Raw genomic sequence first — 27,731 nt, 5'->3', positions numbered from 1 at the left:
ACTTCCCTTCCCTTTCCTTTCCTTTCTCATACTTCTAATCTTTTCTCTTTCAAACAAGTGCCAATTTATTCATCCAACTTGGAGAGGATCAACAGTTTTTATTTCCATTATGGTCCAGTTGTTTTTACTTAATTATATTTTTCACCTATAATTTTTTCTGAAAAAACCTCAAAATAAAAGCATTAATAAAGTAATTAGTCCTTATTAAATCGCCCTTCAATAAGAAAGTATTAGTCCATGTTAGAGGTGGATGAAGAGATACCTAAAAAGGTGAGATACAATATACAACCCTAGAGAGAGGACATGTACACCTATACTCAGAATATGTTATGTTTGTAGATCCTCTTAAAAGAAGTTAAAATAGTCAGCTGGGACTATTATGAGGACTCTTAAATGTCAATCAAAGAAGCATCTCTATTTTCCTAAGCTGGCTTATTGCATATTAAAATAACTGCTTTAGGACCCAGGATTTAATTAACTTAAATATTTAAGGACTAGCATTTGTCAAAGATCTTCCACATACTCCTTAAAGCATGTGGTTGCTAGCATAACTATCAGAAGAGATTTATGTAGAAAAGTCTTGATTCTGTGAACAAAAACCCACTTGACACAAGCTTACCCATTCTGTGCTATAGACTGACTTTGATACCTAGGTGCAATCTATCATATGATTATTGTCAACATGATAGAATATTGCAGCCATATGACTGATTCCAGATGTTCCAATTTTGATATGATCTTTGATGGCACATACATTTATCAGTACTGGTAGACAGATGAGCACTTGCTGTTATCTCTGTAAAAAGCACCAAGCTAGAATAACATTAGACAGAAATATTTACCAACAAAAAAATTACCATCTTTGATTTAACTAGCCCCCCCCGCATCAGAAAGAAGCAGACTTCCACAGCTGGGAGCCCCCTTTGCTGAGGGGGCTCCCAGCCACAGGGGCCACATGCAGCTGGGACTGAGAGGCCTACACCTGACGGGGCTCTTGGTCCTGGCTGCACTGCATGGGCAGCTGGGAACAAGAGCCCTGTCAGGTGCAGGGCTCTCAGTCCTAGCTACATGTGTGGGGCCAGAAGTTTGATACACCTCAGAGCCTTGGGGATCACAGCAGCTGCGATCCCCAGGGATAGGGGTTTTCATACTTAGGCCTTGTGCACTCCTGTGGCTGGGAGCCCTGTCAGCTGACAGGGCTCCCAGCTGCAGGGAAGACCCTGCTACGTGGGAAAATTAAAGCTTGATAGCAACCAGCTATAAAGTTAGCACACATTTTCAAAGTCTAACTTTATAGCTGGGTGGAGCTTTTTATGGTGTGACAGGTACTTTGCAGGCATGGGCGACTGGTGCCTCCTGAGTCTGGGGGGGCACCTGCAGAAGCCACCGGAGGTGGCAGCAGGGACAGGGCTGGTGAGCACCCGCAGAAGCTGGCATCAGCATTGGTGGCAGGGATGGGGCTGGTGAGTACCTGCACAAGCTGCCAGCAGCGTCAGTGGCAGGGGACGGCCCTGTTGTGGGGCGGGGAGGGGGCACATTGACACAAATGGTCAAGATCAATGTGTCCCATCTAAAACAAAAGATAGTTTAGTTCAGGGTTTACTATATTTATTTGGGCATGAGAATGTGCACAAGTGCAGGTACATTATGCTGGATCTATAGACTTGTTTTCTTGTTGCTGTACCAATGTAGCTGCATTACATTAGCTCAACATATACTATTATATGAGGGAAAAGTCATATATCTATAATAAAATGACCACATTTTTAGTATGTGGAACAGGCTGCTTTTTACACACTGTAAAATATGCATGAAGCCATTCAAAACTAGACAGGAATTCAGGCTTGTAGTTGATGAATGGCTTATTCAGTTTCCAGAACCTGTGGGAAACTAGAGTTGTATCAACTGAATGTATTCATCCTGAGAGATTTCCTGGTATTAATCATAGGAAACATTCTCTTTACATAAATGTAAAGACAATGCATTCATATATTATCCCATCAGAGAGGAATAATACTGCAATGCAAGACATTAATGAGAAAAACTTGTTTGTAGAAATGTTTGAATTATTCATTTAGAATAATAGATGCAGTCAGTTTCAAGTTTGTATTCTATTTGCATATCATTCACAACTTGATCCTGATTGTTATGTATTTGTACATATGAACAGAATAATTTGGATGAGTAAGCTTATGGATTGTTCATAAATACTTCTTTGGTAATACTTAGTGTTCATCCAAATATATTAAAAAAAGAATAGGTTGATCCATTAAATAACAAAGAAACAAAGTAAACCAAACCCTGTAATTTACAGAATTATTCATGCAGCTCTCTTTTTTTAAATATTTGATCTTTCCTCATTCTTTGTATCACTCACTAGTTACACGTGAAAAGAATGAATGTTTGTGTTACTTCTACTTACGTTGTTATATCTGCATAAACTTTTAGTGGCAATAATGAGAGTTAGAGATTGGTAGGGAACATGAACTATTAGTACTGCTGCTTCAAATTCCAAGTGCATTCAGGAGGATTTTTAGGTCTGAAACACTTTGAAAGCTTATTTGGTATTTGCACAGCCTGGTTCCCACTTCCATGCAAGCTTACATAACAGTTCAAGAGGAAGGTCTGCTTTCATGCTATTATCCACCATGCCAAAAACAAGAAATGTAGGAAATTTCATATTGTAAATTAGCACTAATAGATGTCATGAATCCATACATTCCACAGTCATCCACAAAGGTTGGAGAATATCATATTTCCATTTTATAGATGGAAAAATTGTGGTGGAAGGAAAAGGATTTGACTCAAATCAAACAAGATGTCACTGGGGAGAAAAGGTCTACCATTGCTCCCAGCCCTAAACTTACACCCTAAGTTTAAGATCATTATTGCTGCTCATCTAATGAGATTTCCAGCTCAACATCACTACCAGTAAGTTTAGATGAGCACAACCAATCCTGGTTTGGCCATTATTAGTCGTCACATTGATGAGAAGATGACATTCTGCCTCTGACTGCCACCTGAGAAGGACTGCACATTTTACATGGTTCTACAATAAAATGTTTCCCAACTAGGCATGAGTAACAGAACATGCAAGAATGGAGAGACAAGTCACTGCATTAGAAGCAGGTACCAAATAGACTGGGCACAGACGAAAAACAAAACAAAGCAAAATGAACACACACACGAAAAAATGCCCTGATTATGCAAGTTACTGAGGACTCATTGCATCAAGCAGGTCTCCTTGTTCCCTGAAAGAAAGCACAGCTGTAGAGCATTGTCACCTCTTTTTCCTTCAATTTCCAGCCCTACCAACTATTACCTGCATTAGTGAACGGTCACATGAACCCAGACTAAGTAAATTAAATTCAATTATCATAAAACCGATGAATGTATGTACCTGCTTTCCATAGCTTCCATGCTAAAAATGTCACTCCCTTTTAAGATTTTTGGCAGCAGTAATCATCAACAAAGAATGCTTAGGAGATAACATGTTATTTGCAATTATTTTACTCAATTTGTTGTCAGCTGATTGACAAGCATGTTTTCTATCATTTGATTTTTTTATTTAAAACCCAAACAAAAATAATGGTGCTAGAAAAAAATGGGGAAAGGAAGAAAAAGACAAAAAGAAAAAAGAGAAAAGAAAAGAAGAAACCAAAACCAAAATATTTTTAGGTGACGATACTGTTTTTGTCAGGAGAAAAATAAAAAAGAAGATACAAAAATTCTCTTGGAATTGTTCATGTCATTTGGAAAAAAATATTGTTATTTAAAATGTTTCAGAGGAAAAATTTTAACCAGCCATAATGCTGTTCTATTAAATAGTCACAGTGTTAGCTATAATACAAAGCTGTCACTAGAGGTCTTTAAAGGTTTCATTACACGGCACGTTGTTTCCATGGATTTTCTAGAATACTCCTAACAACTGAGCCTAGGGGTGAATTTAAATGAAATATCCCTGTAGCAGACTGCATAGAGGCTACACACTGCCAGGCAATATGCAAATGATTGTGAGCTTGTTCTGGAGGATTGAGTCAGCTGAGGACAATAACTGGCTGGCTTGTAGGAGCTAAAAAGCTCCCAGGCTTGAGCTGAAGGGGAGAGAGAGTAGATGGGTTGGCTCCCAGGATGAGCCCTGAGCACCACATCAGGGTGCCTCTCTCCTGGGGGTTTGCAAGACACTGTAAAAAAACCTTGAGAGATGCTGAGAGACTGTGAACAGAGAGACTGGAAGTTGCTGGACTGAAACTGGTGGAGGGAGAAGAGAGAGGGGCTGGCAAGAGCAGACCCGACCCTGGGTTGTTCCCTGAGGGGAGTGTGTGTGACCCAGGGAAAACAAGGGCTGTTGGAGCTAACCAGATCCCCAACCCACTATGAGCCCAAAATACTTGAAATAATTGCACAAATTGAGATAAACACTTGGAGGTAGTAAACTTTTACATAGATTTAGCTAGACTGCATTCTTAAATGGAAGTACCAGGAACAATAAAATTAGGCTGTTTAAGGTACTTTAAATTGTGCCTCCATTATAACTGTAACATAGCACCTGCTAAAAGAATTGTTTGCATGCTGTTTTAAGGAAATTGTATAGTACTGTCCAGACAATTCACTCAGAAGAATGCTATAGAACTGCATATTTTAAAAGCACACCTGTGTTGGGCTTGAGAAGGAGCACATGAGAAACTGCAGCTAATGTGCTGCTGCAAGGACTTGATTTAATAGGCATGTCTTTCCACTAGTACAAAGGTTCACATTTTGCTGGAGTTTTGACCTCAAAGGAATTGGAAGATTCATTGATCTTGTTCTTCTTTCAGCTCTGCCAGTGTAAATCAGGGATATCTCCTTTGAAATCACCAGACTGAATACTTGGGTAAGTGTCAAGGGGGGTTAGGGCCTGGGGGACTGATATCCCCAGTTTACTTTATTTGGGTTAGGATTTTAAGCAAGTTTCTGTGTCATTTGGAAATGTGGAAGAAGGTCCATCAGGGAAGCAGCAGATGGACAAATCAGTGCAGATTTGCTTTTTTATAACAGGGATGAGAACTACATGAAAGAGTAATGGCAGGTTTCCACCTGTCCAATTATTCTGACCAGTCCTTCAAAAGTCCTCCTAAGCCTAAAGGCTCATTGGATTCACATAGCTCACGCACATCAGTTCCAATATGGCTGCCTTGGACACTTGGTCCAAATGACCAGGCACCATTTATATGTGGACTAGCCAGGCACAGCCCAGAACAGGGAGTAAACTCACACCTCCATAGCCATATACCTTAACTGCTTTGCCAACACATCCCCGCTGAGGTATATTTTATTCCCACCTCCCCTGATAAACATACATGTAGGCTGGGCTATTGAGACAGGAGTAACTTCAGTTAATGCAGTTATTCCTGAAGTTACTCCTGATTTACAGTTGGGAATAAAGACCTACATATACTTTTCCCTTTGGTGGCAATGGGTCTCTATCTTTTTTCATAGATGGATTGTGCCACAGAACATGCTACATTCCCTTACATTTGAGACTATGGTACGTATTTGCAATAGTAGTTTCATAGTAGTTTGGGGTCAGAAGGGACCTGAACAGATCATCTAGTCTGACCCCCCGCCACTGGCAGGAGCACACACTGGGATCACACGATCCCAGACAGGTGTTTGTCCAACTTCTTTTTGAATTTACCCAAGGCAGGAGTGAGGACCACTTCCCTAGGAATCACATTCACCATTTCCCCCTTCCTATTAGTGGGCACATGGGCCACCTTCACTTCCTACTGCTGATTACATAATATCCTTGAAGCAACTATAGGAATTATTTATATGGTAAAGTAATACTGGGAAATTATTTAATATACTTTTAGCTTCTTTTAATGTGAATCAGCACTCAAATGGAGGAGGAGCACATTCCAACCTGTCTATATAGATGATCCACAAGGCACTCTCTTAAAACTGGTGGAACAATTTTGAAACCACTGCTTGATAGGGTTTCTTAGCCTAAAAGGCAGAGACAGATAAGGCAAGAGAGATACAAACAGATAGAGGAAAAGCTAGGTAAAATGAGCTTTTGTTTCAATCTCTCTTAAACCATGTTGAAAATTATCCTTAGTGACTTGAGTACACTACTCTTGCTCTTCATGCTACCATTAGTATCCATCACTTGCTGTACTGAATTGCAAATTAGGTTTACATCTTTAAAATTATAATCATCCCAGTATGGGATTTATTTACTACACATTTTTTTGCAAATTTTGTCCCACGTATTTGTATTTTTTTGATATGGCGTTATAAACCAGTACTTCACCACCAGTCATAAAGCTTTACTTGTGTCATAAGATACAAGTAAAGCCCCTTCTGAGCCAGTTATTCCTTTTTAAAATCGATGTGGTTTATTTATAAAAGGAGAGCTGTCCCCCATATTTCATTTTATTTTTATAGACCATGCAAAATGCCATAAAACACTGAAACTATCTTTTCAAAGGGATCCTTTTATTGATTAATCAGGCATTGAATCAAGTACCATAAAATAAACAGATGTGTTGGTGTTTTTAAAAAGTTTCCATATGAATACCAATGATGACAAGTTGTTTCCTTAGTTCCAGTTCATGCAGCACATGTAGTGGATCAAAAACAAACTAAAAGGGATGGTCTGAAACTTAATTTGCTGCTAATTAACTTACAGTTATATATGTATACCTATATTTTTAATATACACACACACACACACATATACATATACATGTGGGTGTGTGTGCATGCACATTTACAACTACACATAAACACACATGCCCATATGTATATAGTGCACTGATTGAATTTATAGTCCACAGGACAAATGTGGTTGGCTCCAAATGAAGTATTCAGTGGTGAAATATAAATCCTATAGTAAGGATTATTATAGCAGGTAAAAGGCCATTTTTTCCCTTCTGCCAAAACCAGAGTCAATATCTGAACACATGGTCTGTGTTTAAAATGAAAAAGAGGGGGAAACCTTTCTAATTCATGATACCATTTTCAATCCAGTTTGATCTCTGTGAGCTTTGTGTGGTTAACTCGTGAACTGTTTTCAGTTTGCCGGTTACTGAGATTAGCTTCCAGATTTACCTAATACTGTATTTCTGAAAAAGGAGGTACATAGCTTTACCTAGTAGGCTGTTGTAGCTCATTCTTCTCTGTTAGACAGGAGACTGGCATCCATCCCAAATTGTCACTCCCTTTTTCCCATACCTTTTTACCACTGTTTTTTTTATGAATCGTGTCCTATCCACTGTACATAACAGCCTTCACATAAATATTCAAGGTTAGATAACTTGGACAAAGCACATCAAGTGGCATTGTTCATTAGAAAATGATTTACAAAAACAATATTTCAGAATATATTTTAATTGTGCTGGGGCCTTTTCTATATCATCATAGACATTAGAGTAAACATTGTGGCAGAGAGTATGTACATATTTTCCCTTAAACATGTCAAATCAGAAAAGATCAGTGGCTATTATCTGTAAACAGTGGAATGATGCCACAGCAGGAAGCAATGAAATGGCTCCAGCTAATTTATTACCAGAGGGAAAATTTCCCCCATTCACTCAACAGTAAATATGGCAGGAATAGGAAACTAAAGCGGGGAAAAAGCCCCCCAGCAATGTATTTTCTATTTTTTTAAAAGCTATAGGCATGTACTCATCACCCTGCTCATAAGCTTCTTTCATATGGTCATAAGGCAAACTATAGCATATCTTTGTACCTGGAAACTCAATATTTAAAAACTCTGAAGCTGAGCTTAGGGCCCTTTTATTTTGGACCCATTAGTGAACAAAGTGCATTAAAGTGTCCTTTTCAAAGGACACCCAAAGCAAAATTTAAATTTACTGAGCCAATGCTTTCTTGAAGCTGGTATTCCATAAAGATGATTTTTCACCCTTTTCATATTAGCAATAAAACTCTTTTCATCGTCTCAGTAGGAAAATCATTCTTTTAAAGATCTCATACTGTCTTTTACATTTCAATTATTTCTAAGAATCTCCCAATGTGATCATTTACACATAAATATTGTAGGAAACATAAAGGGCCATATTTTGTATAAAACAAAAAGGAAACAATGGTTCAGATTAGGACAAAGTGTGTACAACCTCTCTTGACTTCAGTGGGGCTGTACCTACTAACACCAGGGGTAATTAGAAGGTAAAACAGACAAATTAATTTTATTGCTGCAAATTTGTCACTTACTCCTCATTCATAAAGAACATCCTCTCAAACAACCCCATACAATAAAGCACATTTTTGTTTCATTGTCCGATTTTATGATGAACTTCAGTACAATGTTTTTCAATACAATGTTTGTAAATCAAATGAGTTGCTTGTTTATAGATTTTGGATGGTGTGAGACAACAAAACACTTGCATTCAAATTACAATCAGTTGTATGTAAGCAGCCTGTCTCTCATTTCAGGTGTACAGGCTTGGGGTGTTATGGTGAACCTGTAAAATCAACAATACTCATCCACATCTCTACCACCAAAATCGACCCATTCCAGTTACAACGGAACTTAGAATGAACAGCTGATCATCAAATCAAGCTACAGTCAGGCCTTAGATAGGCTGCTCTACTCCAGTGCTGCTGATTTTCTGGATGATATCAGTCTAGCATATGTTCAATGATCCTACAGAGCTTTCTAAAGATAGAAGTTAAGCCTCAGTAGAGAGAATCATCAATAATATAAATCACCAGATGGTTTTTCTACTGGATTTATAGAAAATATTCCATGTTTCTTTATAAGTAGATTTAACATGCTGCCTTACTGGCAAATAGAAGAAAATTAATGTTTCTTGTTTTGTTGAACTGGCTAGCTCCATTGCCCTCTTTTTATTCTCTTTCTTCTTCTTCTACTACTTTTTCTTCTCTGACTACACATCCCTGTGTTGCGGAAGATGTTGCACACAAGAATATTCGAATTTAATGTTACATTAGTACAATTAAAACTTGTAGTATATGGATTTGCCCTCTGCACAGTTTCTAGTATACAGAATTCTTGTTTCTTTGTCTGCTATAAAATAAAACTATGGAAAGGGCTAGTGAAACTTTAGTGAATGAGGCCCTTCGTGTGCAAAAGCAATGAATTGTAATCCGAATATCCAAATCAGGCTTTCCTTTTTTGTCGTTGTTGTTTTTTTAAATCTATAAATAATTTATAAATCTTCCTGTAAGAGACTAAATACAAAAAATGTTCTGAGAAATTATTAAAGCCATTTCTTGCCCTTTAATACAAAATAAACAGTAAAGAGAGTTTCCCATTGTCAGTTCTGTCTGAAATGGGAATCATCAGAGACATCTTAAATGCCTATAATCAAACAGCTCCCATCAAGCTTCTATGGGCAGCATTCTAACAGTCCACTGAAAATTTTTTCATCCTACCTCTTTGCTTTTAGCAGTTATGGAAGCTGCTCAGTGGAGTCTAAGTGATCTGGGATAGGCAGCCCTGTTATAATTGTCAAGCACTTATTCCACACGGTGAATGTGGGGCAAACAGGCTGCCCAAATGTAATGTCAAAAGTGTAAAGGTGTAAAGAGTTCAAAGCATCATAAAAGGCCAGAGAACCATTGTCATAGTCCAGCAAAATCCCAACACGACGGAGGTGAGGAGCAGGCTCTATAGGAATTTCTTTGCTGTTATGTCGCACCACCCAGGTATTATTACAACGGCAAAGCACCCAGGAGGCAGAATTTTTTCCGATCCACTCATGCTTAGGTGCTGACTTGTAAGAAATGCCAATGGCATACCTGTAAAACAAAACAGCTTAAGAAGACACCTTTTTCATGATATGCAGCAATAAAAGACTAAACATTACCCTGAAGGACTCTGAGGAATGCCTGATCCTCTTCTGTTTATTTATGTTAAATTCTCATTAAGGGAAGGCTCACCAAAATATCTGCGCAGCCTTAATTAAAGTTCTTCCCTACTCCCCATGTTGTGACTGGCAGATCATGCAAACTCTATTGTCCATAAAACTGCTATAGCAAATTTTTGGAATTCTTACCTAATGACAAAGGCCTTTTTTATTCACAAGGAAAATTGATGAATACTTAACAACTCTGGATTCTAATTCTTTCACCCTACATTCCCATCCTAAACATAGGAATAAGGAACACCTTAATTAACTTAAAACACCAACTTTCCATCTGCCACTCTTTTTTCCATTTGTTCTAATCTGATTTCTCCTTGCTGATTTAATATGCATTCCAGCAGAAAGAAGGTGAAAGAGACATCAAAAAGTAGGTCCACACAGCACAGTGATACATGACTCAAATGCAACTTATTTCTGGCACGGCAGGTCATTAAAAATGTGATACATACCATGTACTCCCACTTATAACTACTTCCCAATAATGCCGTCCACTGTCGATAAATACATTGCCAGCTATGCCATAGCTCCCTTGGCTAGTGAATCGCTCAGGTGTGTGGCTCTTTTTGGAAGAGGTTTCATCACGCTCCACTGTCAGGTTATCATGGGATACCTTCAACTTTCTGTGGGCGGATTTGGGATCCAGTTTAAATGGCTGGCCTGGACAAACACGTGCACAAAGATAAGCGAAAGGTTTGTTAATAGTAATAAGTATAGTTGGACCACAGAATGTATACTATATATACTATATATATTACTAATCTATTAATATATATTACTAATTTATTACTAATATATATTTTCATCTCCAAAGTGCTCTGAAAGTGGAGTAAAACACCTTTAACGTTGTATGCTAAACATGTCTACACAGCAAGTTAATGAAAAATGTACTGTTAATTCACATATAGCTTTACAGTACATTAATTTCCTGGTGAAGATGAGCCCTAAGAGCAAGCCCTCCATTGCGCTCACACTTATTCTCTGAGAGCAAAAAGTAACTTGAATGTTTTCTATCTTTCATACAACTGAAACACACACGTCTGCAAATTAAGCTCTGATCATGCTTTTCTTTCTCCTCATTCACCATTTAATATTAGATTTTAGAATAACATATCCTTATTAATTCGCCAAGGATGACGAACTATAATAATGGCTCTATCACCTTTATGCAGCTGTATCACTTCTTAATCCCTTAATATGAGTTTGTAAATGCTATCCTGATCTGTTCATTCACTCTCAGTGTGTGCATCTTCATGTGTGTTTAACTGCACAGTACATTAACTTGCTGCGGCGTGAAGTGTCAGCTCTACACATGTGATACTATTAGACCTCCGAAAACTAATTTTCACTGTCATAAAATATTTACAGTGGTGAAAATAACTGTACATAAATGTACGTGTAAATGCTGACCCAGGCATACATTGTGCTCTGTCAGCACAGGCAGCAGGGGGCCAGACCCCTGTTTGCTGCCTATCCACACAGCTCCCCCCTTTGGGCACTCTTGTGCCCCAGCCAGCCAGTCTATTGCCTGACATTGCAACCTGGAGCCTGGGGCTGAACCCCTGAGTCTGCTGCCAGCCCAGGGCTGCTCTGCCGCAGCACAAATTGCTATGGGCCTGGGCACACATGTAAACGCTATGCCCAGGAGCAGCTGACTCCAGCACTAACTGTGCCAGAATTTATTTCTGCAAATTAACTGCATGTGTAGATGCACCCAGTCTTATTTATACAGGGAGTAACATGCTGCTGAGTATCCAGCATCACTGTGAAAGGATCCCATCATAGCACTACAATGCTGGATGCTCAGCTTTTAAATGAAGGAAGTAAATTATAGTTTGGTCCACATGGTGTAGAACATCACTGAGGCAGTTGCTATTGGCAGATAACTCTTGCTGTTGCGCAGGGCTTACGGACGATAACAGGAAGTAGTTTGGTAAATGAAGCCCTGTAGCTAGAGAATGCCTGCTAAAACTCTGACAAGCTTCCCCATTGTGTTAAAAAGCAGAAAGACTGTTTTCATTCTACCAAATCATTTCTGAAGGACAACTGAGAAAATATGATACTGCTAGTGGCAACAGACTTCCCCCCGCTCCTTTTCTTCTTTCACATAAATGGTAAACGTGGAAGATTTGATGACATGCATGGAAAGTGGAATAAGTATTCTCAGAGGCTCTGTGATGTTATGGTGTTGACACGTGTATTTTAAATTAAGATGTGAACTGCTTAGTGTTTGTGGAAAAAACAGTTAAGTCATTTTTATGCAATGGAACTGAAGTAATTAAAATTGGTATAAAGAATGGATTGTCAAGCCAAACTGTCTCGGTCACTATTATTTCAAAATTAAGATGAGAGAACAGGTTTAAATGTAGGGGTATATTCTGTTTTCATGATGTATATGAATTATGCACACATACCAAACTTGAGAGCATAGGTTTTGGCACATTTTTCCCCAAGAGTGCAAACAGTCTGCTTTTTTCTACCACTGGCTAGTAGAAAATGCAGAGTGTCTCACCACCTATTCCCTTTGTCTCTGCATTGCTGAAGCAGCATCTGGAGCATGTTTTGTTCAGTACTGGGTTGCATCAGGTCACATCAAGTTTCACAGTTACATGATAGGAAGCATTGTTTCTGTGTCACATCCTATCTCCAAGTGAAAAGTAAAGAAAAATTACATTTCCCAAATGGGTCCTTCAGAGGTAGTGAAATGATTATTTTACTTCCAACTACAGGTAACTGTAACTACTGCTCAACACTGTCTTCTAAGTAGCAGATATGGTTTATATAAGTAGGTATTCCAAGGACAGACTGCAGACTGGGGAAGAAAGAGAAGCTGGCTTCCGCCACTTCCTCCAACACCTTTCCCTTCAATACCATCTTCCATAAGAGTGTCAAACATATAGCCTGTGGGCCAGATCCATCTCACAGAGCCCTATAATCTGGCCGTAACTGCTGCCTGTGGGTCTGCTGCCCCAGACTGGCTCCACAGACCACATACAGCATGCACCAGCACTGGCCCCAGGTGGGGTTGGTCTGAGGCATACACTGCCTAAGGCTCTTGGAACTAGTCTAGGGCACATGCTGCATGCAGTGCAAGGGGCTGGTCCAGGGTGTTTGTTGCATGCAGCACCTGCATTGGACTGGCTGTATGTGCTGGATTCAGCATGTGAGGGTGGTCTGTGGGCCTGATTCAGCTTGCACCCTCATGCAGGGGCCCCTGATTTGTCTGATACACCTGCCCAAAAATCTTCATAAGCCCCATCATTCCCTAACCGACACTCCAAACCACCTGCTGTGACTAAAAAAAAATGTAGAATTGACTAGTCAGGACAATAGCCTGCAGATGGAAAAAGGTTGAAAACTTTTAACTTAAAGCACTATACTACATCTCCTAAATGTTTTGTGCAATCATTATCACAAAATTAGGACCTCTGCTTCAACTATCCCATAGGACCCTTCAAGATCGGAAATATCCCACTTTCCTCAAACGAACAAAGCAGGAGGACAACATTCACCTTTTTTAAAGAAAAAAATATAAAAAGTCATATCACCCTACTCCTGGTGGTGTAAAAGCTTTGTATCTCCAGAAAAAAAGACACTGCTGCATGATCATGTTGACGTCTGAGAGGATAGGGACAGACATTACACATAAACAGGTTTAAGTGATCAGAAACTGGCTTAAACCTGTAACAGAACATAAGTTCAGTGCACATAAACCAGTTTCAAAATGGTTGAAACTGGTTTAAGATAAACCTGGTGAATGAACTATCAGATGAAACTGATTTGGGTCCAACCAGTTTATGCAGTGTGGGTCTCAGACGCCTTCCTGGTTTAAGTTAAACCAGAGTCCCCCAGCATCCCAGATGATTTCCAGCCCTGTGCTGGGATGTTCCATCTGCTTCAGAGAACAGGGCTGGCCCTGCCCCTCTGCTCCCTAGCCAGAGCTCTGGTGCAGACTGCAGGCACAGCAGGGTCTGCCTGGATTCCCCCTGCCCAACCCCCCCCATCACTGCTCGCTGCTCAAGAAGGGATCCCCCTTCCCTCTCTTCCATCTCCCACAGGATGGACCCCAGTTCCATGGACCCTAGGCATGTGTTATGCTAGCTAATGCTGAGAGGTGTTTCTCTGTGTGTGTCTCCAATTTCACTGGGACAGGCAAACAGAATGGTGTCTGTTTAGGGATTTTTGGAGCTAATCAACAGGTCAGCTGGTAATGTCCCTCTGTTCCTTCCTTGGAAAAAGCTGTTTAAGAAGAGCTTGAACTAATGAGAGAGGTTTTTGTTTTCTTGATGGGCTGATAAATGCCGTGTTATCAGTTGCTGGTGGCTCCCTCGCCTGTCAGGTTTGCAGACAGTATGGAGAAGCAGGGAGAGGGAGCTTGAAAAGCTCAGCATCATCAACAGATGCATGCACTACACATACATTCTTTTGCCTCAGAGTGCTAGCTGGGGGCTAGAGCCTGGCAATACTCCTGCCTCTTGAGCAGCGAATGGGGAAAAGCATTGGATAGTGCAGGTTTAAACCCCTCCCTAATCAGAGTATCCTGATGTAGCCTGGCTATGCCCCCACCCCCTCAACTCAGTACTATAGAAGGGAAGGGAGGGCTGCTCTAGCATTCCCCCTTCCCACCCCTGGCTTCTAGCCTGAGCCACTGTAGGCATATGCCTGCATTTCTTCAGTTCAGAGGGAATGTCTGTACAGTTGCAAACCTCTTCAACCTAAGCAGGTTAGACTAACCAGCAAAGATTGAATACATTCAGGGCCAGGTTTTTTGAATGTCTGTCCCTTGCCTAGGAGGCTTGAACAGAGTGAAAATGACATTCATTGTAGAAACATTTTACAAGGTAACTAACTCTGAAACCCCTGTACCTTTCAAGCACAAAACCAATAAAAAGGGGCAAAAGACAGAACATGTTCATGAATGCATGTGAGTTGAATTTCATGTTACTTACTGTTCGTCTTTAGCTTGCCAGGCTCACTGTTGCGACTGCCAGCCTGATTAATGGCCTTGACAACAAAGATGTACTTAGTGCCACTCTGTAACCCATGCACTGTATAGTGGTTTTGCTTGATATTTGGAACAATCATCCAGCTGTCGGCTGAATTACATAAACCTGAAATTTCAAACCAAGCTCATTAGTTATAGCATACAAAATACTTTGTAAGAAATGGAGAAATATTTTGAGCACTCTTGCCTATTTTAGCCTGAAAAATAACTGAACAATCCATAATAAAGAAAAGGCTGTGTCTCTTTTTCCTTAAATGCTATTACATTTACCAATTGGTTTATTATTTTCTATTACTTCACCTGCCCTCAACCATTGTTAGGTAATGTTTAAGATCTTAGTACATGCAGTCAACCATTAAAAAAGAGACCTTTAAGAGATGATTTGTGCACAGTCTGAGAAATGTTTAATTGTCCCTAGACCAGGAAGGTTTTATTGCTTAAAATCTAGAGGATTATGGAAATGCTACTGGTCTCTTTTTTGCTTTAATGAACTTGGCTATATTCTTTAAGACTTAAAAGACTGAAGTGATTAGTTGCCATGAGATTTTTTGAGGTATCTTTGCTCAGTCCCCAGTTGTTCATTCCAAAGGATCTGAAAACAGTTGTTGGGGGAGATCTCTAGGCTGTGAATCTTAAGTCTAATGATAAGCTGTCATAGCCCAGGTAGAATGTAGTCTTAATGTCATCTTCTTCAGTTCAGCCAATGCCAGATGGTATGACCTAAATTGTTACATAGGTGATCAGGAGGCAGGGCCATCGTTTGTGGGGCGCGAATTGGGGAGACTGCCCCAGGCCCTGCACTTTGGAAGGCCCCACAGAGCCAGGCGAGAGCCAGGTGGAGCAGCTACAGCCTCACCCCTTGCAATATTAAAGGGGCCTCGCAGAGGCTGATTTGCCCCAGGCCCCACACCTCCCTATGGATCTCTCTGGATGGAGATTAGTATTACTTCCCATTTTATATAGTTATAAATAGTTTAGTGTGTGTATGTATATGTGATCTATCCAGATTATAATAGAACATGCCAGGAATGATTAAGGAAACGTATATATAGGCTAAATAAAAGATGAAAGTTCCCCAAAATGAAATCTATTAAGGCACAGCAGTGTCTGCTTCAAAATGAGATTGAATTCTGATTCTTTGAGATGTCATTTACTACGGGTAAAATTCTATGTTCCTTTGTGTGCCTAAATGACAGTTTTCTAGCCACATGCCTGGGCATTTTTGGCCTTTGCCCTGAACTGTGGACATGGAAGTGCGTGAGTATAGCCTGCTAATGTGCAGTAGCCATGTACTGGCTGAGTAGGTATGCACATACCTGACCATTAGTTCAGGTAAAGTGAGGCAGGAGGGGGCACCTCACCATGTTTTGGCTCCAGTAGTCAAGAAGTGGGACATCCAGGTTCTAGGTACCCTATCAACCCAAGGTTGTATCTTTAACTTCATTGAAACATAGAGAAGTAGAGCTAGAAGAGACTTCCAGAGGTCATCTAGTCCAACCTCCTACCTGAGGCAAGATCATCCCTATCCAAACCATCCCATATAAACCATAATCTAAACTCTACATAAGACTACCAGGACACAGTTCAGTAATAACAGGTACCGAACGTGCCATAATTGGCACTACTGATCATTAGTGCAGATGAACGCTTTTTACATGACATTAATGAACATTAGACTAAATCTACTGTGCATTAGTGCTTTAGCACATTTTTTGCCAGCCATACTAATGTGCAGTAGAATTAATCTTCTGCATATTAAGGATCGTGTGTACACGTGCCCACTGAGACCTTTACTACATAGGTAATTAGGCAGGTCCACAGTAAATGTCTTATGTAGACAGGCCCACTGAGTCCCTGAACCAGAAGTCTTTTGAAGCTGAGCCACTGTCCCTAGCACCTAGTAGTCATTGGATAAAATGGATGGAGAGTAGTTTACAAGCTTCTGCCACCTTAGGAGTGAGGGTCCAGGTTAGAATCCAGGGCCTGCTTCTTCCCAGAACAGCAAACATCACACCAAGTCACACATGCTCCAGGTTAGTCTCTTTCTCTTGGCCCCACATATGAAGATATGTGGGGGCCCCTCTTAAGATGATCAGGGCTGAAGCTTCAACAGAAGATGAGTAATGCCTACTCTGTGGTAGGGCAGTTACAGCTCTGTGCTGGGAAGCTGGAGAGATGAAATTTTAAAGAACTCTAGGTGAAAAGTGCCCAGATCCTGGATTTTCTTCTTTCTGGGCAAGTGCCCTAACCACTCTGCTATTTGGGCTAAAATACAGTACTCTTTTCCAGTGTGCGGTACCCATTAGTCATAGATTTCTGGTCACCTACACTTTCAGGGCATGTCCAGAATTGGTGTGTGTAGATAGCTGTGTACATACCCAGCTAGCATGTATGCATGCTAGCTGGGTATGTACCCAGCTAGCATGCATATGTATGTGTATACCCAGAGTGTGTATGCTCAGTCTCCTTATGCTTGTTTACATGTCCATAGTAAAGAACTGCAACCTGCATGTAAGTGCCAAAAATGCTGCCTGAGCAGCTAGAAAGTTGCTATTTAATCCCACAAAGTGAAATAGAATTCCTCAGTGTTTAAAACAGCACTTGGTATAACAGATTCCCAGTCTGATCAGTCTCTAGGATGCTACCATTTTATAAATGTTTATACAAATAGCGTTAATAAATATATATATATATATATTTAGAAATCTAAATATTTATATATTTAAATATATATATATATATTTAGAAATCTATTCCATAGATAACAAAACTGAAAAATAGAAAGAAAAAGGGACAAAAAAATCTTGCACTGAATGAAATGACCTCCATTCTTAACAGTCTCTAACATCATTGGATGTAAAACTTATTATAAAAGCCAGTGTATTGTTAAAGTAGTTTAAAACTGTTGGCTTGCCTTTTATGGGACATCAGAGAATACTTCGATAGGTCTGAGTAGACCATATATGGAAATACAGTGGTGCCAGAAGAAAAAACTATTAGTGATAGAAAAGAAGAGAGAAAGACACACACAAGAAAACTAAAAACCAAAGCCAAGCAATCAATGTGGCTTTGTCATTTTGGCTTCACAAAAATCCCCTGCAACAGGGTTCTGGGCACTCAACAAAACTCCATATTCCTGTTGAATGTTCTCCCTAACTTTAAGTTGGGAGGGGGAGGGTGGGGGGGATGTTTGCTTTTTACTTAAAATTCGCTAAGTATTTAGGCCTCAGATTTTACTTTCTAAACGGAGCTTTGTCTCAAAGTTCTTTTGGTTTAAATACAAGGCTGTCATCACAGGCAGGTTTTACCTCATTCTAAAAGAGAGGAACTGACACAATGAGAGAATTAGCCATTTGTTCAAGGTCACACAGGACCTCTGTGGCTGCACCAGGAAGTAAACTGCTACAGCAGGAAGCCTGGCTGGCAGTTGAAGTGTGACTTCAGCTGGCCAAGCTCCAGTTTTGGGCAGCACGCTGTTGCCATGTGTGCTGCCCTGGTTTTTTTTAGCATGTTTTTTTCTGACCCTGGAATCTCCCAGGGACAAAAAAACGCCCCCATACTGCAAGGTAGCAGCATGGGCAATGCCAGCATGCATGGTGTGTGGCGCCACAGATGGGTCTGCAGCACAACATACCGCACGTCCACACTCATCTGGATGTGGCCAGTGTGACTAAAGGCATACAAATTTGCTGTGCACTTTTCTACCTCATTGAGGACACTGGTTTATTTTATATTAATAACCATCCAGATGAGCAACTACTACGTTTTACCAGATTGGAAACCTATTTTATTTGTTGTTTTAAATTAAAGGGAAAATGGCATTTAGGTATCTTTGTTTTCTTAAGCCATCCTGACCCCTGGTGCTTCTACCAAACATCAGATACAAGCATTTTGAAGTTAACTGCCTCTGTATAAAAACTCAAGGAACAGCCACATAGCTGCATTCAGTTTTTCATGAGGCTGTTGAAAGATTAGATGAGACAGATGTATCACCCACTCATCCCCTGGACAAAAGAACCCCATGTTATTTTTTGCAGAAGATCCAGCATTGTCTAGCACCTCTAGTACAGTGCCTACAGCAGAATCTACTCACTTCCTGTTTTGTGTCTGAAATGTATCTACTGAATTTTGCTTCTTTATTCAGTGAGTCAAGTGCTCAGAAGTCAGAGAAAACTAAAGTAGCCACTGCCAGAGCCTAGGCAGGTATTGTACCAATTCCACGACACTGTTCAATGCCACTATAACCTTTGCTAGTTAAGTCCTAGATCTCCCTTGATACTGGTTCTCAAAATAAAATGGTCCTGAAAAATAGTAGTACTCCTGCTGCTACTTCACTAAATCCACTTTTTCCCAAGTTGTTATTATTCTGTATTAAACAATGCTTGGTCTCTACAGGAGGCCAGATCAGCCTCTATGTGCTCATAGTATGAATGTTAAATAATAATATAAAAGCATTAAAGGGGATAAATTAATAACCCACCCTAAAGAAAGGCAATACTATCTTCATGACTACTTGGAGTGCTTTGTAAGTAGATCTTCCTCTCACCTTTGAAGAGGACGGTGGCTTGAACTGTTGATATAATGCAGAAACCAATGAAGTACCACCAAGTATCCTGCTCCCATGAGTATCTTTGGAAGTCTTTTCCCATTATCAGTACCTGAAGGAACAGACCTATTCCTACTGTGGTATATCAGGAATTTATTTAGTGTCCATTTTGATAGTAACAGTTATGAGCAAACTAACAAGCTCAAGGTCACATTCAGAAAAGCGGTACTAGTTAGGAAAAGAACTGAGATGCACGGTCTTAACTTTAAGCATGTTTTTTAGACCTACTGGGTGCATCTACACAAGACGTTTTACTGCTCAGCAGACTCATTTGTTGCGCAGTAAAGCACTGCTGTCTACACATGCATAGCAATTAGGGTGCAGTAGACTAATTTCTGAATACTCCCATCAAATACAAGTGGTTTCCAGCAGCAAAGTAAATTATGCATGTGTAGACAGTGACACTGGAATTCACCCATTCAAATTGAGCTGGAGTATATTCAGTTGCATTAATTGCACATGTAGACACACCACTGAAATTAATAGGAGTCAGGGTGGATTTCAACATATGGCTTAGCACTTCCTTGAGCTCAGCACCTGCACTGAGGAGTGGCCTGGTCCTGATCTGGCCTTGAAAGGGGTGGTCCCACGCCTGATCAGGCTGTGCAGCAGTGGCCCAGACAGACCTGGATCCAGCTGTGTAGAGTTTGGTTATCTGGCAGGGGGGAGAGGTGAAAGTATTAATTGCCACTGTTCCCCCATCGCCAAATTTCCCAACCTGTGGGGATCCCCACAGGTCAGATGCCATAGGTCCATGGGCTGGATTTGGCTTGTGTGCTGGGGGTTGAGCACCCCTGCTCTAAAAAAAATCTTGGTAATCAGTGAGGGCCATGGGAATCCTTTGTGTTTAAGAAAGAATATTTTTAACTGTATTATAGGAATGCTCAGTCTCCTGCTTTCTTCCAGCAGTACCTATGATGAAATGGCCAATTCTTTTATTCACACAAAGAAGGTCAGGAATGATCACGCATTTGAGCAGCTTGACTTATGAGCATTAACAGGCCTTGAGGAGTGACCACCAGAGCAGCTGCATCCTCAGCTCACTCATTTGAGCAGTCATTTCAATGTCGCAGCACAGTCCTTAAGCTTTACTCACAGGAACAGAAGCAGAAGCGGGGCTGGGGGATAAGGGGGGAGCACTATCACTCCTAATCACAGCACGTAAATACATTGTTTCAAGATTCAGGTTTCCTGCTTAAAAAACCTATAGCTATAGCCAGATAGTGGTTCCTGCAGGTGGTAAAACAATGTATTTTAAAACTATATCCTACAAGAATTTAGGGAATTTAAATTACTTCTTGAAATGGTGCAATGAGTACAGTAATGCTCACAAAGGATGTAAGAGTTTTCAATGGAGGAAAAAAAAGGCTTTCTACAACTGGAGGTAATAATTTGTAAAGCTATTTCCCCAGCACTGGCTGTTGATGCACATTAAAAACCAGATGGGAAAAATCTCAATGTGTAAATCCTCCTAAAATTTACACCGTTAGATTTAAAAAAAAACAACACCTCTTTTTGAACTAAAACAGGAGGACGTAAGTCAAAGGAAGGTAATCTAATCTCCTGAGCCTTTTAATTGCTTAAAAATGCTTTATTTCAATAAATTATTACAATCTCACATCAATGGAGTGATTAGTGGGTGAAGGTGATGGATATATAAACCTCCCTCCTCCATATTCACACATGGATGAAAATAATATATACAGGATTTCTGCTAAATGTATAGCACCATTTCCAAAGCAATATGATCTTTTAACACTTTTTTAATAGTCTGAGGATTTCTTATTTTTATCCCACATTTGCTGCATTACCTTACATTAAAGAGATACTCCTGAAAAGTTCTATTCACTTAAAATAGAACTGTTTCTGAGTGTAGGAAACCCCCTTTAATATATTGTTGTATACTACATGGTATGTATATTTTACATTAGATAGATAATAGTATATATATTTTATCCATTCTTCTATAGTGATATATAATATATTATATCAAGTAGCTAATAGAACCTATAGCTTTAAGGAGTTATTATATGACATATTGTATACTGAGCAGGGATCCTGGTTTTCTCTGATAAAAAGAAATCCCCAATTTTCAGGTTAAAAAGTAACTCCAAATCCACATTTTTCTGTGATCAAAATCCATGGAATGGTCAGCACCACTATATATACATCTATACATTAGAAGAGTTTCATTTTAATCCTGGAAAAATGTGGATTTTTGGTTACTTATTAGCCTGAAAATTGGGGATTATTTTTACACACAGATTCTGCACTTCTTCAGAGAGCTCTCTGTAGGCTGGCAGAGTGCCAGCGTGCAGGAGGCTGTGGGGAGCAGGAGAAGGGCACTCAGGCAGGGGGCACCATGTGTATGTATATACACATAGTCGCCAAGAAGCCTGAAGAGCAGCTCCTGTAGGTAAGTGGGTGGGGACTGAGGTCCCCATAGGGAGGGAGGGAGGGAGTTGGGCAGGGCTCGGGCTTGGGCCAGGGCTGTTGCTCATCCAGGCAGTATGTGGGGCTTGGGGCCCAGGGCCAGAACATGCAGCTGCAGAGCCCTGGTCCCAGGACGTCATTCTCCTCTTGTACTCGGCCTTGGTGAGGCCACAGCTGGAGTACTGCGTCCAGTTTTGGGCTCCACAGTTAAAAAAGGATGTGGAGAAGCTTGAGAAAGTCCAGAGAAGAGCCATGCGCATGATCAGAGGTCAGGGAAGCAGACCCTATGATGACAGGCTGAGAGCCCTGGGGCTCTTTAGCCTGGAAAAGCGCAGGCTCAGGGGTGATCTGACGGCCACCTACAAGTTTATCAGGGGTGACCACCAGCATCTGGGGGAACGTTTGTTCACCAGAGCGCCCCAAGGGATGACGAGGTCGAATGGTCACAAACTACTTCAAGATCGTTTCACGCTGAACATAAGGAAGAACTTCTTTACTGTCTGAGCCCCCAAGGTCTGGAACAGCCTGCCACCGGAGGTGGTTCAAGCACCTTCATTGAACACCTTCAAGATGAAACTGGATGCTTATCTTGCTGGGATCCTATGACCCCAGACTTCCTGCCCTTTGGGCAGGGGGCTGGACTCGATGATCTTCCAAGGTCCCTTCCAACCCTAATGTCTATGAAATCTATGAAATCTATGAATGACCCTATCCCACAGGCAGCTTGTTCATCCATGTCACTCACGGGAGGGGGAGCTCCCCTTTGTTTTTTGTTAGCCACTGCCTCCCATGGGTGGCAGCCAGGGCTCAGGCACTGCTGTGGGGGGCTGTGGACCTGGGTCCCTGGCTCTGTAGCCCTGATAGCTAGGGCCCCCCTCCAGCAGGCCTGAAGGGGCAGGGGGTTGTGGGTGGGGGACAAGGGGCACCAGCAGGGCCAGGGGTTGTTGTGGGGTTTGAGGGGTACCAGCAGGACTGGAGGGACTGTGTGGGGGAGTGAGGGGCACCAGCAGGGCTTAGAGGGCTGTGGGCAGGGAGTGAGGGGCCTGGACCTGCATTTTGTGAGCTAAGGGGGACAGGGGGAGGTCTGATTTTCCATGACAAAAAAATAAAATAATCAAAAACCAAAATGTATAGGTATCTAGAATTTATTTTATTATGGTGATTGAGATACTGGTAGGCTTCCAAACTGCTTTAAAATTGTAAATACTTCAATAAAACATGGTGTTCAACTGATACCTATATATATATATATATATATATATATATATATTAGTGGCATTTCTTTATAATCATGGATTGGGGGGCGTTAACAGAATTTGCGAATTTTTTAATATCAGAGAATTTGTGATTTTTTAGCAGAGAAAACCAGGATCCCTAATAATGAGTTTTTCTATAATTAATAATTCATTAAAGGGGGTCTCCTAAACTCTCAGGAACAGAAAGATATACGTATATAAAGGAGACCACAGACAAAGTTGTCAAAAATTCATTAGTGAATTACAAGCCTCAGTCTTATTGACTTGCAGCTGTGGCTCCCAAGTCATTTTGGCTTTTTTTTCCAATGTTATCCTGTGAGAGTTTGTTGAAGTCTAACAATTTAGTTTAAGATAAAAATTCTTTGTGTCTCTATACATAAATGATATATTAAGACCAAGAAGTGTGTTAAACATCCTGCAAACAAGCAAGGAAGATGCAATCTGAGCCTCTTGGACAGGAAATGTTGTATATCCTAAAGCCGGGGTTTTGAAAAGTGCCTAAGGGAGTCAAGCACTCATATTCCACTGAATGTCAATGGAATCTGGGCACATGATCCCCAGAGACAATTTTGAAATCTAGGTTTTGATTTTGTTTTATGGTCATACATTGCTCTGGCAGTGAAAAAGGGCCATACAGTAGGAGTTAATAAGAATCAAGCCTTGAATGTGATGTTTAACTGAGCATTCAGTTCTGAGCTTGCAATGAGAAACCATGTAGGGGCAACAAGTCCGATTCCATGTACCTTGCAGCAGGAAGGGGACTGAAAAATATTTATTTAAATGGGTGTTTGATAGAATTTCTCTTCAAGTACAGTCTGGGGGAAGCAAGTGCTTAGAAAGTTTTAATTTAATGAAGGGAAACAAATTTAAAAGGGCATAAAGGCTCTACACTTGTAATTTCATCTGCTGTGTTAAACCCTGGCACTTGTGTGAAGCTTCCCTGAAGTTTTAGGCTCTATCAAACAAAACAGATTTAAAAAAATCCTACGATGCAGAACTATTTGCTAGACACTGCCAGAAATAAATGCAGATCTCCCACGTTCCAGCTCACAAGATCACAGTTCCATGAATTCATGTCAGGAATTCAACTCATGCTCAGGGTGGATGAGATTCTTACGTAGATCCTCTCTGATAGAAACCATGTGAGTTGTGATAATGTAAATCAGGTCAGATGTGGCCATTGTAATTTATCTGAAATTTGATACAGTAGATTTGAATATTTGCTATAGGCAGCAGCCTGCTTGCTTAATTTCAAGGAGAGGTGAAATCCATCTTTCACGTCCTGCATCTGCATCTTAGGAAGGGCCATGTGTGTTGTTCAAACAGACAACTTGGCCTGCAGATGTGAAGGCCCAGGAGTAATGTAGAGCAATTTCAGAATGTAAAAAAATACCAACTTTTTGCAGGGTTTATAGTTTAATTTATTGAAAGGGGATAACTACATTGTATTGCATGTTAGCCAGCTAGTACAATAATTATAGAAGGCTTTTACAGCATTTATACTGCAGATGATTAGCTACGTCTCAGACATGCTAATGTGCAAATGGCTCCTCGGATAGTATTAGCTTCAAGAATAACTAGTAAAAGGCAGTCTAAAGTTAAGTTCTATGCTGCTCTTATTCACAGAAATGGTGCTGCCAAGCATTTGGTAGCCAAGCAATTTTCACCACATTTGGAAATAATCTTTCCTATATTAAATAGGACTTGAATTTAAATAAGCCAGCTGGACAGTTTCCATCAAATTTAACCCCCCAAATTTCTCAGTTAATAAAAGATAATCTAGTTTATTTTATTGGACACAAAATGTATTCATAAATTATAGGTATGTTTATTTCATCTTACTGAATTCATAACAATTTATGAATGATATATATCTGTGATGAAAGAAATATACGAAGGAGAAGAACATACAGCCAGTCTGGCTATGCAGTTCTAGGAAATAGATTCCAGAACAACAACTGTCAGTATGTATCCCAAGTGATTCACACTGTTGTTCAGGAAAGAAGCTTATTGGCTTGTTGCAATGCTTTTGCTACTTCCTTCTGACTAATTTATGGATAGAAATGAACAAAAATGAAAGATGGCTCTGTCTATAAGTCCATGAATACAGTCTACTGCAAGTAACCCATAATTACAACTACATGTGTTGTTTTTTAATGTAATAAAGTAGTAGAGAATGCCTTTTCTTATGACACAGTACATAACTGTTAAGAATAGATGGAAATGTAAGTTTACTGAAATTACATTGTCTTGAATAAAATAAAACCCCCACATTCTTTCAATGCCTTGAAATTTGAAGATTGCAACTCCAACAATTGTGAATTCTACTCATAGTGAAAACATTATGGGAAAAATAATTACCTTCATTGCAGCAGGGAAACTAAACCCTACTAAAGAACAAATTAAAAAAAAAGGGAAACAAACTTCCCAGGAGCATTTAAAGTAACAAGCCTGGTGGACAAAACTCTAAGTGTCACTATAAGTTGGAACTGATTATGTTATCGAGGTTTAAAGCTAAGAAATCTGGGTACACTTGAAGTGATTCTCTCGTAAGAACTGTCCTTTGAAAGATGGTGACAGCATTTGCTTTTGAGGTATAAGACCTTATTTCAGATGGAGAGAAAAAGGAAGCTGTATTAAAAATAGAGAGATGTTCATATTTTTGTTCTGAACTAGAAAAACCCTAGTTTATGAATGAAAGCTTAATTAAAACAAAGAATCATTGTATTTTTGCTCTTGAAAAAGACCCAAAGAAGCCGTAAACCTTTCTGGAAAGTCTGCATTCAAAACAACACTTGCTTATTCTGATCTCACATCAACATAAATGGAGAGAGACAGTCCACTGGCACCAGTAAGGATGTACACTGATGTAAAACTGGTGTGATAGGAGAATTAGGTCCTACTGCTGCAACATGTCTACCTCTTTAAAATGTTAAGGACTCTTTACAATATTTATATGATCCATTAATTTCTATTCAACTTTTTATTGTCAAATACGTGTCCAATAACAAGTGATACCGAAGTTCAGATTCTGAGCATTTCATGCAATGCCAAAAAAAATCACCATATCACACCTCAAAACCTGATATGCATTTGTTATGCTTATCAAACCTCTCACCTTCACACGAAGAGCCTAAAATGCTGCTTTTAAAGAAAATACATTGTTGTTTATCCACTTGTAAGCAAAGAATAAACAGTCTCGTATCGCTAAGGTGAGAAAACTGAACGCACTTCTGCCACAATGTCACATTTGTCATTGAGCCCCTACCTAGTACTCTGCAGCTAACATACTATCTTTACACACAGTATGCCTTCTGTCAGTATCAAATCATGTATGAAAATAGGTCAGAGAATAAGCAACACACTGTGTTATCGCTCAGCCCCTTCTGTTTGTTAGTAATTAATCAGGAAAGCTTTCCCTTCTCTTGTCTTCCTCGCTCTAATTCCTTTGGAGCACAGTTAAGCTTTTTTGCATCAAATCTATCAGTTAGCCGGGACATACAAATGTATATAGAGCTTTACTTGGCCTTCTATCTCAGCTCTTTTAAAAATTTAGAGCATGCAGACAAGAATAAAGCCTAAAAGGAAGCTTTTAAATGTAGGTTTCACAAGAATTAAACCTAAAAGTAAACTTCTAAACGTAGGTTTAGTATTGGGCAAACTTTCAGAATTCTACCTTTCTTATTTACAAATGGAGGCTGCATAATACTTATGCAGCACTCATCTTCAACCAAGGGTGAACACACCAAATAAATTATCCTCAGCTTGGTATACTTGGTATACTTACTGTGCCAGAAAGAAGTGCCCTCAAACACAACTGGTGTCACAAGTGGTCTAGGCTGTTTCAAAGATTTCATAGACATTAGGGCTGGAAAGAACCTCGGAAGATCATCGAGTCCAGCCCCGAATCCGAGGGGCAGAAAGTCAGCTGGGGCCATAGGATCCCAGCAAGATAAGCATCCAAATTTCTCTTCAAGGTGTTCAATGTAGGTGCTTGAACCACCTCCGATGGCAGACTAGTCCAGACCTCAGAGGCTCGGACAGTAAAGAAATTCTTCCTTATGTCCAGCCTGAAATGGTCTTGTAGTAGTTTATAACCGTTCGACCTTGTCATCCCTTGGGGCGCTCTGGTGAACAAACGTTCCCCAAGATACTGGTGGTCACCCCTGATAAACTTATAGGTGGCCATCAGATCACCCCTGAGCCTGCGCTTTTCCAGGCTAAAGAGCCCCATAGCGCTCAGCCTGTCGTCATAAGGTCTGTTTTCCTGACCTCTGATCATGCGTGTGGCTCTTCTCTGGACTCTCTCAAGATTCTCCATATCCTTTTTGAATTGTGGGGCCCAAAACTGGACACAGTACTCCAGCTGCAGCCTCACCAAGGCCGAGTACAATGGGAGAATGATGTCCTGAGATTTGCTTGAGAAGCATCTATGGATGCAAGCCAGTGTTTTGCTCGCTTTGCTAGCTGCAGCATCACATTGAAGGCTCATGTTTATCTTGTGGTCAATGATGACCCCCAAGTCTCTTTCTTCCATAGTG

The 27,731-nt window shown here is 40.3% G+C and overlaps 1 protein-coding gene across 11 annotated transcripts in view; it reads right to left on the bottom strand.

Moving 5' to 3' along the window:
- Positions 1–6,469: 6,469 nt before the first annotated feature.
- MID1 (midline 1) overlaps positions 6,470–27,731 on the bottom strand; it is a 395,575-nt gene continuing 374,313 nt past the window's right edge. For all 11 annotated transcript variants that reach the window (XM_025202537.1, XM_025202533.1, XM_025202535.1 and 8 more), the window contains 3 exons: positions 14,840–15,001; positions 10,343–10,550; positions 6,470–9,768 (listed from right to left, as the gene is read on the bottom strand). In XM_025202537.1, the coding sequence (XP_025058322.1) occupies positions 9,420–9,768; positions 10,343–10,550; positions 14,840–15,001 (719 nt within the window). In that variant the 3' untranslated portion in view covers positions 6,470–9,419. The remainder of the gene's footprint in view (positions 9,769–10,342; positions 10,551–14,839; positions 15,002–27,731) is intronic.

The sequence above is a fragment of the Alligator sinensis genome, unplaced genomic scaffold (genome assembly GCF_000455745.1).
Source record: "Alligator sinensis unplaced genomic scaffold, ASM45574v1 scaffold312_1, whole genome shotgun sequence".
In the NCBI taxonomy this organism is placed as follows: domain Eukaryota; kingdom Metazoa; phylum Chordata; order Crocodylia; family Alligatoridae; genus Alligator; species Alligator sinensis.
This window is presented reverse-complemented; position numbering and strand designations above follow the sequence as displayed.